General features: G+C 37.2%; 1 protein-coding gene across 2 annotated transcripts in view; it reads left to right on the plus strand.

Moving 5' to 3' along the window:
* The window catches only part of CFTR (CF transmembrane conductance regulator), a gene marked incomplete at both ends in the record, with an annotated part of 79,366 nt that overhangs the window by 13,320 nt on the left and 47,215 nt on the right, over positions 1-18,831 (plus strand). For both annotated transcript variants that reach the window (XM_079534987.1, XM_079534988.1), the window contains 8 exons: positions 5,113-5,328; positions 6,228-6,317; positions 7,883-8,046; positions 8,414-8,539; positions 11,795-12,041; positions 14,054-14,146; positions 14,674-14,856; positions 17,726-17,917. In XM_079534987.1, coding sequence (XP_079391113.1) covers positions 5,113-5,328; positions 6,228-6,317; positions 7,883-8,046; positions 8,414-8,539; positions 11,795-12,041; positions 14,054-14,146; positions 14,674-14,856; positions 17,726-17,917 — 1,311 coding nt within the window. The remainder of the gene's footprint in view (positions 1-5,112; positions 5,329-6,227; positions 6,318-7,882; positions 8,047-8,413; positions 8,540-11,794; positions 12,042-14,053; positions 14,147-14,673; positions 14,857-17,725; positions 17,918-18,831) is intronic.

Below are 18,831 nucleotides of genomic sequence, written 5' to 3' on the forward strand. Positions count from 1 at the left end.
CAGCTCTCTTCTACATTTTTATGAGGTATTCCAGTGAACTATTTTAAGAGAATAATTAAGTTACAGAAATGCAAGTCTTTGTAAGTCTTTGTTCCCATTAGAATGAAGTGTAGTATGGAAAATGTCATGCTTCCTCTTAAACTGCTAATGATTTGTCTGTAGAAGGGAAATTGCAGGCCAACTAGATCTTTTCATGTGCTGATAAAAAAAGATCAGAAACTGCTCTATAGCAGCCATTCCAGATGTATGCTAAGGTAAGTGAGATCACAGTGATACTTCAAGTTTTAATGAATTTATATAAAGAAAAACTTGAAAAATAAATAAGAATAATCTGAAAATTAAAACTTTACTGCATGAAAACTTTCAGCATTAAAAGAAAACCTTTTATAGGTGAAAAATAGTAATTTATCATGCAGTGCTTCTCATTGAAGACTATTTTTCAGATTGTTAGATTACTACTATGAGTGCTGTTAGTCTTATGATAGAGCAGCTCTTTTGCAGTAAACTTCCTTGGAATTCCTCCTGTTTACATGGCTATATGAAAGACAAATAAATTATAAAGTAAGTTTGTTTAGGATCCTATGGTGAAAATCCTGTCAATCCTAAGAATATCAGGTTGGATTGGTAATGATTTTTGTGTAGATCACCATTAATTTGGTTTGGATAATCAGTAACTGCCTAAAATTGTACTTCAGATTGGATTTTTTCCTAAAAATTAAGGGAAAAAATGACTGCTTCTTTTTCTTATAATAACATATCTACCTAAAGGAAATATAGTATTTAAAATATCTTTCTGCAACACTGGTTTATTCACTACTGAGTATCAGTAATAGAATCACAAAGTTAAAAAGTAACATTGTCTAAAAAAAAAAGGAATAAATACTCTGAAGAAAATGGATTTTTTTTCCATTAAAATGCAACTTTCCCTTCTAGTCTATTAAAAAATAGGATTTTCTTTGCTATATCTTGTTACTTCACAGGTATAAAAAAAATAGGCCTTAATTTGCTGTAAGCACGTTGATTGCCTCTTAGGGGTAGCTCTCACAGAACAATTCTGTAATTTCTCATCACAAAGGTTTGATTTTAAAAATAAAACCTAGCATGAAAATGCTCTCTGCATTTTATCTTTTTTGCTTCTTTCTTTTGAATAATTACACTCACACTTATGAGTAGACAATTTCTGATTAAAAGTAAGGTAATCAAGATGGTTGCTTAGTTGAGGTGAGATATGGAAGCAATTATCTCCAACCCAACTTTTCCCTACTTTAAGTCTCTCCAACTTACTAGCTCTTGTCATTGATGGAGACCCTTACATCTCTCCTAACTGATGCTCACCTCAGTGTGAAGCTGCTGCTGCTGAAGATTTGGTTTGGTGAGACATGGTGAGACATGCTTACCTTCTCCATGTACAGGGACCTCACAGCAAGGAAAGAGAGACAAGGTTGCCACCGTGCTCATTCTGGAGGCCTTTTCTGTCAAATCCTGGTCCTCCTTCTGGCAGTTCAACTGTTGTACAGGGCTGCTGGGAGCCAATGTGGCTCTAGTTGAATTTGATGAGTCAAATTGTCTTTTTGTCTTTGTCCAGGCATAACAGAGTAGTACAAGGCCTCTTGGTGTATGCGGAACTGAGTCATAACATTTATATCTGTGCTCTTTTACCTTGTTTGTTCACAGCTCTGGGACAAGACACTTTCTTTGTGGGTTCCTATACAGTTCTGTCTTATTTGCTCCTGCTGTGTCTTATCATAGCTGTTAATTTTTTATTCTATTTCCTCTTGTGTGTAACAGACACCAAGCCAGTGACTCCTGATTCCTGTCAGGGTTGTAACACAACAGCAGTTCCACAAATGTAGTTTACCATACAGAGCAGAATCTGTCACCTGAAACTACCACAGTAATGCATTCTTGTTAAAAGTTAAGCAGTGTCTGAAGGTTTATGCGGTCAGTTTTAAGGACAACGACCTTTCCTGGAATATGAAATGTGAGGGGCTGTGTGACTGTGCAGAGCTGATTTCTCCATGTGGATTTCTTTGGCCAGTACAATTTTGGACAAGTTGTATACAGAACAGTAACAGGTCTGCAGAATACTTGAGTCTTATTTTATTTGTTGCTTTTTTCTTCCTTAAGAAATTGCAGACATAAAGCTCAGCACACAAGAATCAAAATCTTTCACAGTGGACATGCAAGGCTAAATTTTATTTTAAATTCTTCATTTAATTATGAGCTGACAAAACTTATTTTATTTCATTTTATTGAAAGCCTGAAGAGGAAAAACTCTCTGCTAAAGCTACTGATGTTGTTTTCAGACCCTGCACACGGAAATTAATGGGAGCTTTGCCCATTGGTTTTAATGGGGACAGGATGTTGTGCCGTATTGGCATCAGTGCAATCATGTTGTGTACTCTTTTGAACTTCGCTTTCCTTTCAACTCTTCTCTTGTAAGATCCCCAAGACACTTTTGCAGCACCTTTCTTGGAGTGTTTTAAACTCCATTTACATCCCTGCTGTCTGTGCAGTCGTGGTTGAAGCCAACATCACATCTTTGTTCTCATTAGGTCTAACATTTTTTTTCTTTCTCTCTTGCCCTTCATGCACCCTAGGTGATGATGTTATTGAAGGGTGGACAGTTGCACTCTGGCCCCCTAGAGTACTATGCTTCTCCCTAACACAGGGTTATGTTGGGCACACTGAGTTAGTTCATTTAATGTTTCTACTCCCCTGCTGGCTTAAACAGCTTCCACGTTTCACCTCATCAGCAGATGTTTTGTAATGTAAAGGAAAGATGGACTGGCAATGAAACAAAAATTGTTTTTTTTTTTTAACAAGATGTGGCTAACAAATTGTGAAATTATGCACTTTGCTATGAGGATCATTTACATCTACTTACATTTTTGTCTTGCAGTCATTAACTTAGAAATGGGTTTAGTGTCATGTCCCAAAAGATTCTGATGAGGATTTCCTGGAGTTCTTACATATAGATCATGTGTGTGAGTGCATAGGGCAAGAAGGGATATGAAAGTTCCAAGGCACTTCTTGGGCATGGGCCAAAGCAGAGATGTGCATTATTGTCTTCAAATTCAGAGTGATTGAGCATATGGGAAATATATGTAATGCAAAACTGCTCATTGTGTAAGGGCAACCATACCAGGTCAAATCAGGGATCCGTCTAGATAGCATCCCCTGTCATACTCCATTTCTGTTCAGAACTTTGATCTTTTAATGAACATTGATGTGAGTGGAATGCTTATGAGTTTCTCAGTGGCCTATAGAATGCAGAGGGAATGCAAGAATGCAAGAGCAGAAGCAAAAAACTCTTGAAAACTGGATTTTCTGCTGGATGCACAATTCCAGTTCCTTTTTCAGGCAGGTCATTCGATTTATAGACCCACATTCATATATAGAGGTAATTTTGAGGTTGCAATAGGAAAAATGAATAACATCTAGTTCTACTTTCACTTGTATGATGACTAGATAATATCCTTAGAGAATAAACTGGTAAAAATCCACTGTAAACTGATGGATTTTTTTTTTCTATAGCAGATAGCAAACAATCTGGTGTATTGCCAGCTGTTATTCTGCCCTTAGACAGTCAGTAAATCACCTTTTCTTTGCAGCAAGCTAGACATGCAGTCTTTATAGTCACAACAAACACAGTAGCAGAGCAAGGCATTTTCACTAGAAAAAGAGTAAATACAGAAATAAATCTTGCTATTTTAAGCTTATATATATTAAAGCTTATCTTGGAATCTCTGAGAGTATGAAAACACTGTATTGCCCTTGAAAGGTGACTGTTTTGTATTTAGTGACTTTCGTGGAGTTTTGGTTTGCCACTTCTGGATGCATATGGTCTAAGCACAGCTGCCTTGGGTCATGTGTGTTTTAATAAACACTCCTCTCCTTTGCCTACTAATAACACTGAAGTGTTTGTCAAAGCAGCCTCCAAGTTTACAGCATTTATGTTGGAAGCGCAGCACGAGTATTCTATTTCAGATGTTTAATTTCTTCTCTTTTGCGGAAAAAGTGAGTGATATCAATTCCACTGACAGTGATATTCAGAAGAGTTTACAGTACATATTGTATCAATGTTTGGGTTTGTCCTAGTGTGACCGAGAAGGGAAAATCATAGAGGATTTTCCCAATCTATTTATCTCTGTAAAATATTAATTATAGCTCAGTTCCACTAGTTCACTCTGCCTCTGTATGGTGACCTGTGTTTTCGAGCTCAAAGGCAAAATAAATTCTAACAGAACTTAGCACATCCATACCAAAGATAATTTGATGGTTTCTTCTTATTTTTGAATTGCTTTCCATCGAGTAGAAAAGAAAAAGTAGAATGAGGAGAATATGGACAAATTCTTTACCTTGATGGTAGAAATGAAACAAAGGAGCACAAGTGTATTTCATACCCTTTGGAAGTTCATTCAGAGGAAGTAAACTGTAAACCACAGCACATGGTTGATTTTTGCAGGTCCTGGGATGGGAAGTGTTGGGGCTGGCAGGACAAGAGTTCCTGGTTTTTCCCTGGGACTTTTATCAAACTTACCTTTCCCACCATTTATGCCTGTCATCCTGCTTCTGTTACAGCCCTGCTTATAAGAGTCTAGAACTGTTGAGCAGGATGATCCCAATTGATACTTTTGTTGTTGTCCCTATTTACTATTTATTTTAGCTGTATTTTCACTTTGTTGTTATATTAATGTTTATTACAGGACATATGAGTCTTCCTGTGTCCTATAGGTCCAGTAAAACACAGCGAGAACTGTTCCTTAGTAGCTAAAACAGAGATCCAGCTTGCAGGGCTGAATTCAGTTGTATTATGTGGTGAATACCTTTGAAAAGTAAATCTAGAAGCTCATATCTCAGTTGTCATTTTTGTAAAAAACAACCAGCAAAATTTAAAAAGTAGATTGTGGTGGAGTCACAGGAGTATCACAGGGAGCAGTGAGCTGTCTGTTCTTGAGCAGCTGCTGGATGTTTCTGTGGTTTGCTCAAAAACTAACCTCTGTGATGTGTGAATCTTAGTTGGTAGGCTTTGAAATTACAGTGCATCGATTTGAAAAAAAGAAAAATCTGCTAAACAAAATTCTTTTTTTTTTTTGTTTGTGTCTTCAGGAGGTCACCAAATCTGTGCAGCCCCTTCTGCTGGGAAGAATAATAGCTTCCTATGATCCAGACAACTCTTCTGAAAGATCCATAGCCTACTACCTGGGCATTGGCTTGTGCCTTCTCTTCCTTGTGAGAACACTGCTCCTACACCCTTCTATATTTGGACTTCATCACATAGGGATGCAAATAAGAATAGCTTTGTTTAGCTTGATTTATAAGAAGGTAACTCTTTCATTTACACTTAAAACCAAACTTCAGTCCATACCCTACGTAGTTTTTAGGCGAATTTGTTTAAAAGTTGATAGTTTTTTTACACAGAAGATGAATGTGATTAACATTGCCTTCTGATAGCTGTCCATTTCCTATGTCCGAGTAATTAAATACAAGTTTACAGATGCTTTGATTCAAGCCAGTCCTTGTGTGAGTTCAGATGGACTGGATATATGGTGAGATGTCTTAATTGTACCACTCTGCTTCTGGATTGCTCATGTATTGCAAAAGAAACATTGAGTGCTGGTGGCTAAGGAATACTTTCAGAAGAGAATTACAAATGAAGATTTAGACAATAAATACAACATAAAAGGTTTGAATGAGTTTGAATGTTACTATGTGAGATCTCTATTTCATGAAAAATCAACAGATATTGATACATTCCATGTTCACAAATCCAAAGATTTCAAAACATGTTTGATTTTACCAATACCAAAACCAGCCAATATAAGCAAATCTGTTATTTGTTCTAGAATAAAGCTCATTGTGAAAACATCTTTCAAAAACATTTGTCTAGATAGGCACAGTAGGCGATTTTTGAGGATGTGCAACAACACAGCATGTGTACTTAATTAAAGCTTGTATTTGCATATATATCTGTGTAAATAAAATATGCAACAGAAAGCAAAGGCTAAGTCAATAAATCAATATTTGTAAAGCAGTTTAATTGCTAAGTTGAATTCAAGTGACATAAATAACAAATTTAATGAGACTCTTTTAATATCATGAAGCTGGTAAGTGAGTTGTTATTTATACTACTGTACAACTGCCTGTTATTTTTATTTGTATTTATTCAGTATTATAGGATTAGCTACATGGCCATTTTCCTATGGTTTTGTTTTCTTTTACAGACCTTAAAACTGTCAAGTAAAGTTCTAGATAAAATAAGTACTGGACAATTGGTCAGCCTTCTTTCCAACAATCTGAACAAATTTGATGAGGTATGTTACTGTTTTATGCACTTAGTGATCCATCAAATACAAGTGCAATATTTCAAGCTGCTTGTGAAAAACATTAAGGAAGAAACGAGGATAAACAGCACTGCACTGACTGCTCGTTGTCAACATAAATGAAGTCTGTCTTAAGATTGTGTTTTGCCATTTGGTCACATAAATGTATATACATCTTCATTTTTCTCCTATCTGACTAGTAAAGAAAACCCAAAAACTCGACATTCCATAAAAACATTCTTGTTTTGCAATTCAGTGAGAATCTACCAGAAAAACTCTGGGTTACACAGTTGGTATCGTAGCAGCCAGAACTTGCTCATCCAATTCTTCAGTCTTTTTTTCCTGAACACTTTCTATCTTTCTAATAATGTGAACCAGTATGGTTTTCTTGCTGTTAAACAAACAATGATATTCAGCATCCTGTTATTATTATTACCTACTCTCCTTAAAAATCTAATTAAGTTTTGAGGTAAGACTTTGTTAGGAATCATTTCCAAGACATCCTTTTTAGACAATACACAGTCACAGAATAGTTGAGATTGGAAGGGACCTCTGGGAGCCATCTGGATGAACCTCCCCCCTTTAGCAGAGCCACCAGAGCAGGCTGCCAGTTATTGTGTCCAGGCTTCTTTTGAATATTTCCAAGGAGGGAAAATCTACAGCCTCTTTGGGCAGCCTGTGCTATTGCTCAATCAATACCTCCAATACTTCAGAAGTAAAAGCTTTTATTAAAGACACAGAGGTAGATCCCTGGTAACGGCTTGGAGATTTGAAACTCCATGAGCTGTTGTTCAGATTGTTTTGTCAGTTGCTCTGTAGATAGTATGAGGTTTTCATCCATTGGCAGAAACAGGAAGCTCGACATCAGAGGGACTCTACAGTTCCAACACGTGTGTTTGGTATATCTACTTTAAGCACTATTTTACTATGCAGAGGAATGTGAGTTATTGCTGGTGAGCTAGGACAAGGCCCAAGTAGTGCACAAGTGTAGCCGTAACACAGAGCTCTGTGAAGGCTCTGTATCTCAGCCTGACAAGAGCCTTCAATACAAAATCTGAAGCAACATGGATGAAGTGGGCAGCAGTCTCCTTTGAATTTGTTGCACTCGTACAAGTCATCTATTCACTATAGCAATATTGGCCTTCTCTTATCAGATTAAATCACTAAGAAAAATCTGCTGTGTGCTTTTCTCATCTTGCATTGATTGAAAATTCCAGTGTCAACGGCAAATTCTGTTTACTTTTACAAAGCTGTTTTTTTCCCCTCGTGCATACATAGCAAAGAGATAATTGTGTGCTGAACTTTGCCTTACAGAAATCAAAGATTAGTTGTGGAATGAATATGTATTGCTGCGCTGTCATCATTATTAAGACCCAGAATGCTATGTGGTCATAATCACAAGTCCTCCTTTATGAACTTGTTTTACTACTGGAAATATTTGTACCATCCCTCATTACATTTTTCAGTGTCACTTCAATGACTTACTCATTTTCATGTAGCCTTCAGAGCAATCTGTAATTTTCATTATTATTATTTTCTGCTGTGGTTTTCTGCAGGGTCTTGCTCTGGCTCACTTTGTGTGGATTGCACCTTTACAAGTGGCACTGCTGATGGGACTGCTCTGGGATATGTTACAAGCTTCTGCGTTTGCTGGACTTGCTTTTCTAATAGTTATGGCCTTTTTCCAAGCCTGGCTGGGACAAATGATGATGAAATACAGGTGATGAGACTGCTTTAATGGATTTTAATGTGTGTTTTTTTTCCTTGAAACATTTTTTTAAGAGGTTTATAGCACTTGGGATCTCTAGTTATGACACTGTTAGAAAACTAGCATCCAAAGAATGTTGGATGTGTCAGAAAAGTAGGGAGAAGTCTTTACTTCTTTAGCAGCAGCTATCTAATCTCAAAAAAAAAAGGTGATGTCTAACATGCAGTAAATAGTGATAATACTTTATTGTACTGTTGGTAGTGAGTTGATGTTAAACATAAGTATATAGGAAAAGTGAATCATAAGATATAATGAGATATAAACTGACTATAGAGGATGAAAGAGATGAAAATTAACCTACTGGCTTTTTACTTTGTAGGGATAAGAGGGCAGGAAAGATCAATGAGAGGCTTGTAATCACCTCAGAAATAATTGAAAATATACAGTCAGTTAAAGCCTATTGCTGGGAAGATGCAATGGAAAAAATGATTGAAAGCCTCCGTGAGTAAGTGGTTTTTTTTAGTCACATTTCTTACGTGTTGAGAGAAAAATGTTAAGTGACTGTGCACATTGTCTGTAGTCATACTAGTTAAGAAGTAAAGCACACAACTTTTAATCCTCCATAAAATGAGCATGCATTCCCACACTACAGCTTGCTTTTTCCCAATTTGTCAAATTCACAATAGAGATGATTTTTTTTTTTTTTTTTTAATTTGCTTCCTTATTTGCTGTGATGGTATTTCAGTGGTTAGCTTGTACAGGTAAAACAATTGTGGCATCTGTGTTTGTTTCTGGCCAACCTTATCCTCATCTTACAGTAAAAAGCCCTTTTGTAATGCTTACTTAAGGCTTTATAGATTTTCCCATTCTGTGCTGGAGGAAACAGTATGACACCTCTGCAGTAATTTTCTGAGAAGTGCAACAGAGCTGGTTTTAGATGTGCCGCACAACCTGCTTAAGGAGTACAGTATTGCAGCTTCATGTATTCCTTTGGTACAACTACATTAACATTTATTATCTGTGGAAAGTCTTGTGTAGTGCTTATCTTCTCAATTAACATCAGGATTGAACTGGCACCAGCAGAGCTGAAGCATAAAGGAGGTAAAAGAGCTAACCCAGCTGGCTGAGAGCTAGAGGACTTCAGTGCTGATGGTGTCCTGGGGGAAGGGAGGAGAAGTGACAGATTGATTGATAGGTGATGTTGCATGAAGCAGAGTGTTTGTAGTCCTTTAGGGAACATTAGAATTCTGTGCCAGGTGTGTGATTGGTAAAATAAAAGAAAATAAAAGAAATATAAGTATCGTATTATCATGTAAATAAAAGAGGTGAAACAGTATTATTAAACAAACACCCTCTTCAGCTGTCTTCTGAAAGACAACATTGGAAAAATTAAGTGCTCTTTACCTTCAGAATAAGAAAGTTCTCAACATTATAATAATTTACTGTAAAATATGTGAGAAAACCTGGATTGAATCCAGTTCTAGGATGAAATCAGGCTAGGATTCAGCTGGTACTACTAGTACTGGGCATTACTTTTAGCAATTTTCAGACCGCATTTTTAAGTAAATCCTGAAAAATAAGGTTCATATATATTCCTCAAAATGGTCAAGAAACCTGAAAAAAACAATTACCATTTTACAGTTTATATTTATTGCAATACATTATAGAAAATTTTGTAATGCTGGAATTCAATTTTTACTGTATTATGTGTGAACTTTTAAGAGACATGAAAGAATTCTAAAAATGTTATAGGAGCAATCTATCTTTCTTCTGCTGCTTTTGCACCAAAATGCTATATTTTCTGACTGATCCAAAAGGTCACTTGGTAAAGATATCACCAGAGCAGGCCAGCCTGGGAATGTCAGAATTTCAATTGAATTTTGCTTGCTGAGACAGCTCTGCAGGGCTTTACAGTCAGTTGGTTTGTTAAGATGGTAGGAAGTGAGATATTGTGAGTTAACCCGTGCCTGGATTTTAGCAACCATGCATCATAACTGTTTCTGCGTGCTGGAAGTTTCTGGTGCAACCTATATTAACTAACTCTAACTTAATGAACTAGATATAACTGTGAGGTTGTGTCTTCTAGATCTGAGCTGCCTGGGCTGGCCATCCTGCAGGTGTAACGCTGCTGGAGGCAAAGACCTCCATATAGCTGTGACACTTCAAAGACAACAATATGGGCTGTCTCCTATGTGCCTCTGAAGCCTGTAATGGCAACTGTTCATAAAAGGTGTCTGAATGAATGCACTGCATTTCTGTGGGCCATATAATGTATTTGAATAAGTAAAAAAACACGGTGCCAAACTGTTACACCTGAACAACAGCATAATAGTCCAGAAAGTGAAATTCAAGGCTTGAAGTGTCTGTATTTTGTTAGCTGGCTGGTACTTGAGAGTATACTGAGAAGGTTTGGTGCATTGGTTCTCCATTGTTCGAGTGACGTTTGTAAGCTTCAGCACTGGGGGTGATTTTGGTTTCTATCAGAGATTTTCATCAGACTGACCAGGCATTGAACTCCAAAATATTTGTTATCCCTATTCACAGCTGTCATGCAGTCTCATCCAAGTTCAGGAGATCCTTGAAAGGCCCTTTTCCAGACCATGATTACAGCTGTGGTGGTTACATGCATGCCCGACTACTCTCTCTAGGCCTGTCTTGTGAATTGCAGACATAGCAAGAGGTGCTAGGCATCCTGATTGTAAACTAACTGAGCTCAGTCTTTCTCTCAGGGACTTCCATGATAGGACACTGATGTATGTGGAAATCTCACGCACATGCAGTGTAGAGCTGAAAGTAGGTCCCACACAACCCCAAAATCTTGGACTTCCTTTGCGTGCAGACAGTGTCTCAGTACCAGAAGATAAGTAAAGACTATGATGCTCAGACTTGCAATACCAGCAGTTACCATCACCAATGCAACTGTGAACTGCTAAACATCCTAATGGTTAGAGCACTCACCCAGAATGGGCACCTTGACTGGGGACTAGCTCCATCTCTGGACTTGAAAACCCTTTATCTTTCATTGCTGCAGAAGTGCCTATGGAAAAGCTGAGACTCTTTGTGTCTGGGAATGTGAAGTGAATGAGGTTGAAAGAAAGCTTTAGCACTTTTTATTTAACAGCTCTGTAAGATGCATAAATGTTATGAAGCTAGGAGTAATCATTAGTTGCATTCCTTGCATTCTTTGCACCCATGCTCTATAAACTGAGATTCAGCAGGAAAGATCAAGAACTCCCTGCCTTTCACCTCTTCCAGTTGAGGCCACCTAACACCTCATTTCTTGGGTGAGGCTGTTAGTAGGATGGTCTGCAAAAGGGGACGACGCTATAACTGATTGTTCTTGAGTTGTTATGGTTGTATCTAGGAAATCTGACGTTTAGGAGTGTCTGATTTCCCAGGGGATCATGTATCCAGATGATCAGATGAGAAGGGAATGACATTTCTGGGAGCATTAGATGTTTCTGGAGAGTTGTATCAGGAGCTGTAATGGCTTGTGGCTTATGAGGTAACTAAATCATGACATAGATCACTGTCACTTTGTCTAACAACTCTGAGGATCGGTGCCCAAATATTGCTGCAATTATTTTTTAAATGTAAATTGGGTCTGAATCTTGATTTTTTTAATTGCATTCCTTAAAAATAACAGAAACGAATGAGCCTCTAGGTAAACTGTTTTACCAGCAGTTCTATCCAAAAATTTGTAATATATAAACTGTGAAATCAGATACTAATCATTTGTTTTTAAATTTTTTTTTAACAGAACTGAACTGAAGCTAACCCGAAAAGCTGCTTATGTGAGATATTTCAACAGCTCAGCCTTCTTCTTTTCAGGATTTTTTGTGGTGTTTTTAGCTGTGGTTCCATATGCTGTGACAAAAGGAATCATTCTCCGAAAAATATTTACCACTATTTCGTTTTGCATTGTGCTTCGAATGACAGTGACCAGGCAGTTTCCTGGGTCTGTGCAGACCTGGTATGATTCTATTGGAGCAATAAACAAAATACAGGTAGGTTGCCCACACTTCAACCTTCCCAAGTACGTAAGCTAATTCTTTATAGCACGTTATCTTGTCAGTTGATCAACAAAAGCACATGGCATTTGTGCAGACTTTCCGAATATACTAATAATGCTTTGATTATACACCATGAAATGTCATCATAAATCCTGATATTGTTATATGGTTCCCCAGGCAGCATAACTACAGGAGTCTTATGCTATCCGCCATTTGCTTGTTTTGAAACAGAGGCATCTAAGCCTCTTTTTCATTGCAGAATAGGGAACTTAATAAAACTACATTCTGGTACTTAAGCGATGTTTTCCCTTCAGAAAAAGAAGTACAAAATTTGTATGTGTTTTACATAGCACAGCTTCCAGTAGGTGAAATCACAAACCTGCTGTTTTTCTAGCTATTAGTGGCAAGAACAGCAGGAGATTGTACAGCTTATGCAAATGTGCATCTCATTCATTATGAGTAGTAAACATAATTAAGGTACTGGTCTGCTAATTACTGCCTACCTTACCTACCAAGATCAATTGCTCATGTACCAGCGTGAGTGGCTTATGCAGAGTCAGCTCAGGGTAAACCTTTGTGACCTCTCTTTTGTCTGCTGTTTTGTTATCAATCCTCAGAAAAAGAATTCTATTTTGAATCCAAATCTTAGGAATTTTTTAAAAAAGACTGTAGATGTTTTTCATTAAAATACAATTTTCTTATTTTTCAGCATGGTAGAAATACCCAATATACCCAATATATCCAATATAGAAATACCCTTAAAGATCTTTATCAGAAATCTGAACTGTAATAAAGAATAAAAGCATCTATTGGATTTTTGAAATGTCAAGAATCTAGCCTTAAGCCTGTCTATCTGACATTCAGAAGGTTGCCTTGTTGGATCCCAATTAACACAGAGCTTGTGTTGCCAGGCTCCCTAGGCATTAGTGGTGGCATCCTGTCTCTCATATTTCCTGGAAGAGTGCATCCAATGCTTTTTCACAGAGCTGGAAAGCCCAGTTGTCACACTACTTTGTTAGACGCTTGTCTTTGGGGATACTAGCTATATGGCTCTTCTGGAATTCATGAATAATAATCTCTTTATGATAGGTTTCCTCAGACTCCATATAAAGGCTTCACAGAATCCCCAAGCACTGATGCCCTTTGTTTGTCAGAGGAAATATGCATACATGCATAAAATGAATAAGCTATGCATACATTTCTGTGATTTAATTTATTCATCAGTTTGGAGAGTTTGACCAATGTTCTCCCTTACCATATCCATTTTGTTTGTCCACTGTATTACCTAGGCAAACATAGTTGGTCCCATATAATTTTGAAAGGTGATTTAGAGGAGATGGTACTTAAAAACTGCATAACCTTAATAGAATAAAGGGACAGAAAAGTTAAAGATCTTACATAATATAGACTTACTCATTTTTTCCTTATCATGATACTCATTTATCCTTATCTCAGAAGATAACACGAGTAGGGTTGCTGATTTCTGTCATTTGAAATGACCATACGTCAGTGCTGCACTAGCCAGTGTTATCATCTGCCTTTTGTGCCCACATCATTTAACTTCATTTAAGCTTGCAGTTTTGGAATAGTGTGTCAGCAGTGTCTAGCTGTTTAGCTTCATTGTTTAACAGAGTAACCTTCAACATTCCACTCCAGAAACAAAGCTTTATTTGAAAAGGATTAAGGCTGGCAGCTAATGCTGCGCCAAACAAGTCCTGAAAGTGAACAAAATGCTATGTTTTGATATTCTTACTAAACCAGAAGCAAATACACGCATGCTTATATTTCCACTAACAATGAAAGAATTGGTAGCTTCAAGAAACATTTCTTTCTGAATCTGAAAGACATTGTACAGTCTGCATTTGTGCTTCGCACAAGGGCACGAGAATGCAGTAACACCATCAGAAATGTTAACTGGTGCTCAGCATTGGCAAATCTGTATTGCTCTGTGGGACTGACCGTCATCCCTTACCATTTCCTGTAATCTGCTTTCATTGTGTTTCTAGGATTTCTTGCTAAAAGAAGAATATAAGGCTCTGGAGTATAATCTAACAACAACTGGGGTTGAGGTGGACAATGTAACAGCTTTTTGGGATGAGGTTTGTACTTTTACCTCAATTAAATTCAAATACTGACTACAGATAGATAGATAGACAGATATGTACCAACATTTGACTCACTGTTCTCTAATAAGAGCAGACCTTCCTTTTTACTGGCTTCAGCTGTCTGCAGGTGAGGAATATGTGGCAAGTAATTAACACATAATATCAAATTATCCACGGTGGAGAAACATTGGAATAAGCTTTTTAGCAAATGAGAAGGCCTGTAACTTATTTCAAATTTAAATCATCCCGAAACCAAAATCAATCACTGGCATGTATAAATATCAGAAAGCAGTTCAGTCAGAGGAATATTTTGCTTGTGTCAGCATATTTAGGTGCAAGTACGATGTGGATGGTAAAACAGATACAACTTTAAGAATATAATAAATTGGTTATGGATAGGAAAAGTAATGTCAGCAAAGTAAGTCCATAGGCTTTCATAAGTCTATAGTGTGCTACACATGTCTGCATATGTTCTGTTCGTTTTTTGTGTATGTACAAACATACCAATATTTGTGTTGCAGGGAATTGGAGAGCTCTTTGTGAAAGCAAAACAGGAAAACAACAACAGCAAAGCTCCTAGCAATGACAACAATCTCTTCTTCAGCAATTTTCCCCTTCATGCTTCACCTGTTCTTCAGGATATAAATTTTAAGATCGAGAAAGGAGAGTTATTAGCTGTTTCTGGATCTACTGGATCAGGCAAGGTATTTCTCTTTCTGTTGTTTCTACAGAAGTCCTATTAATTTTAAGGAATACTTTTGTGTTGTCTGTGTTGTTACCGGTATTGTTAATGTATTCGTGCTAATCTGTGCTTTCTGTAAAAGTAGCAGCTGCAGGAAGAGTGTATGAATAAAATATATCTCAGTAAAATGACCCATTCTTATTTTAAATTTTACTCTGTGGCTAATGTGAAGTGGAGACTGTTGGAAAGTTTTTGTACATACAAGGATATAGGCTTAGTAGAGAAATACCAACTTAAATTACAAGTCTGTTTTTCCATAGGAACTGAAAGAAGGTTTGCAGGAGTAATGCAGACTGTAACCTTATGCTGGTGATCATGATGAGCATTTCCTTGCCTTTAAAACAGTGAACTAGAGAACGTTACATGGATACCTAGATCGCTCAGTGTATTTGAAAGCAGGGCTTTTTCCTGCTTTGCCAAAACTTTAAGGAAAAATTTGAAAACAAAGTGGTCAGTAATCTGACAAACATGACACAAATTAGCAAAATAACTATGATGCATACTCTAGATACGTGACATACCTCATCGTATAGGCTCCAGATCATTCGGTACCTTAGCTTGAGCTCACGCTCTCAGTTCCAGGTGAAAGCCTGGAGCACAGCTTTGGGGAGGTGCTGTTCAAACTGGTGGAGTACTGAGAAAAGTTGTGGTTTAGATAAATCATCATCTTAGATCTGGATAATGTTATAAATGCATTTTGTTTGCAGATAACGCATTCAATTGACCTTGGTACTATCATAGAATCATAGAATCTAATCCAAGGGTGGAAAAGACCTACAAGGTCATCCAGTCCAACCAACAACCTATTGCCAATAGTTTTCACTAAGCCATGTTCCTTATAAAATACACTGAATTGTAATACTCTTATTCACTTCAAGCTGTAAGGAATTAAATAAAGTATTTGATCTTCAGGGAGCCTTCTGAGAAGGCATGAAAGAAAAAACAACACATTAATTACAGATTTGGCAATTTTTCCCATTTAACAAATTATTGGTGGAAGTATTCTGACTTGTTCTACTTTCACCTATCAGGACTCTTTTTGATGAGGAGGCTCCCTCTCTGAAGATTTTCAAAAGCCATCTAGACACTATACTGAGCAGCCTGCTCTAGATATTTCTACTTGAGCAATCAGGTGTTGGTCCAGATGGCTTCCAGAGGTCTTGTCCAGTCTCAGCCATTCTGTGATTCTTTGTAAAGTCTTTGGTTTGTTGAAGTCAGTGGTGAGGACCCATCAATTTCAAGAGCATCAAGGCTTCAATATTATTTTTCATCAATGATACCATTGCAAAAGACATGAGGTGGTCCTCAAACTGATATACTGGTATGCATTTTACTGTGATAATTCTGAATTAACAGAAGAATTTTATTATATTGCTGAAGTCCTCATTAATCTAAGATGGCTGTTGCTGAAGCTTGTACTTACAATACAAAGATGTTACTTAGTGTAAGAAGGTTGTCTATATATTCCATTTATTCAACTTAGGAAAATTCAGATCACACTGTGCTGCAAGCAATTATATACGTACAAGAAATTTGCATTTTTCCAGGCAATAAAGATAAAAAGATTAAATACTATCTGAAAGGAAAATGTAAAATAAGATTTACACTTAGCCCTCCAACAAAAGAAGTTTCTCCTTTCCTTCCACCCTCTCAGTGTAGGGTTTCTTTTCTGTTGATGATGTTGCAAATTCCAGGAATTTTCAGGCCAATGGAAAAGAGTGTGTACTTATTTCTTCTCTCTGTACTATGAAGCCTGATATCAGCTCTTTAAAACAGCTTCAGTAGTAGATGTTTCTGGTCTTTTTTTTTTTTTTTTTTTTAACTTTAAAGAATACGACATAAGATATTGTAGCTCAACATCCAGTGTGCAAAACATCCTAAGAGATTATCCTTTGCAAGTTCAGAAACTTCTTACTCAGCTTTTTGGAAAATTCAAGTTCTGGTATGATGGGAAGATGTCTCATGATACTCCCCCTGTATAACTTCTCAAGAGATATCTTTGCTGAGAACATAAAATTGTGTCTTAGATAGATTTTTAGATCTTGGGCTGTTATGTCCCAGCTTTGTTGACTGTTTATCTGTGATAAGAACACCACTGGAATGCCTCTGTAACATATTTTTCCTTGTATTTCTCAACTCTGTTCTTTGATCAAGTAGCTAGTGATGTGTGACAAGGTTACGACAAGCTACTGATTAACTTTGAAATTATAACATGTTAGTGCTGAAATTGCAATCAATTCTTTTATGAAGGGAAATAGCAAATATGCATAGGTCATGTATTCACGTAAATGAGTTAACAGTTACAGAGAAGACTTCAGATCACACTGAGCAGTTGGTGAGCAATTGCATCCACACAGATAGCACATTTTTCAAGGCAACACAGAAAAAGGGCTATAAACATTAGCAAGATTGCAAACATGAACTGTGTTGCACAAAGAACAAGCAAAATAGACAGTGATGTTAAAAATCAAATAACATTCACCATAAATACTAATACCTGACATCCATATGCCTCCCACAGATACTCACATTTTACCTTGTAAAAGTGCTACAAGTTTAACTAATGAATGCTTTTGCAGCCACGTGCCTTGTTTATAGGCTATCATACAGTTTTTCTTGTTCAGTAACTTTCTCTCTGTTCAGGGGCCTTTCAGAACCATACACATCATGACAATCTTCAGTAATTGCATCTTGTACTGGAACAGTGAATGTAGGGACACATTTTACAGAACAAAAGTACCACCTTATTATTTTAAGGTGATTCCTATTTTGTTTAGCATTTGTTGTGGTTGTGTGCATTTCTGATATATGAACCATTCATAATTTTTCAGACTTCTCTTCTGATGTTGATAATGGGAGAACTGGAGCCTTCTCAGGGTAAAATTAAACACAGTGGAAGGATATCATTCTCTCCTCAAGTCTCTTGGATCATGCCTGGAACAATCAAAGAAAACATCATTTTTGGTGTATCCTATGATGAATACCGATACAAGAGTGTCATCCAAGCCTGCCAACTGGAAGAGGTCAGTCATTAGAACTCTTAAGACCTAATTGTATAAAAATAATACTAAATAAGAGTCAGAAGTTTCTTGTTTTAAGTAAACAAGAACTCATCCTGGCATTGAAATTTCGTAGTATTACAAGTCAGCCTATTGCCTGCTCCTTCGGACATACGCTGATGGTGCTGGTTCTGGGAGTTTACATAACAGGAGCTAAATCAGCTTGCTTGACTGAGGTTGTGCTTTTCTTTGTGTGAATGCCGTAAGTTTTCACACTAGAAATTACTGCAGGGTCAATCTTTATGTGATGTGTAGTCTATAATGAAGTCAGAATGCCCTTGTATTTGTTTGTTGTTGCTAGAGGGTAATGTAAGAAACGAGCACTTTTTCACCTTGCAGTATACAAAAGGACCCAACATTTTAGGCCTTTCCACACTTATTGCTGTGCCATAAGATCAGGTGTTTCCTCAGCAGCATGTCGACAAAAACAATAAATATTTAACTGCTGAATAGGATCTTTCTTTAGGCTACGTAGTGAAACATTTTCCTTCAGTGCCAGTCAAGCAAGAAAACAATAGCCACTCTGTTTAAAAATAAGATGAGGTTACAGCATTTTATCTCAGAGCAGGGTATAGTCAAGTGATAAAGTAATCTGGTCTTACATGTTTATGGCCATCTCAGTCTGTGTTTGGATTGTGGTTTGCTGGAAATCTTCTTTGAAAGCTTCTGAAGACAGAAGAATTAGCAACTTCTGTTTCAGACATTCTGAAGAGAGTAGTCCTTAACCCCAGACTTAAAAAGTTGTAGTTAATGCCAAACCTCCAAGGGACAACTTGCAGCAGTTCAAAACTCTCCTTGTCCCATAGGCTTTCCAGCCTAGGCTCTGGCTAGAGCAGAAGGTTTTTAGTGATGGGTTTGTTTGGTGCTGGTGGGCCAGC

The sequence above is a fragment of the Tetrao urogallus genome (genome assembly GCF_951394365.1).
Source record: "Tetrao urogallus genome assembly, chromosome: 1".
NCBI lineage: Eukaryota > Metazoa > Chordata > Aves > Galliformes > Phasianidae > Tetrao > Tetrao urogallus.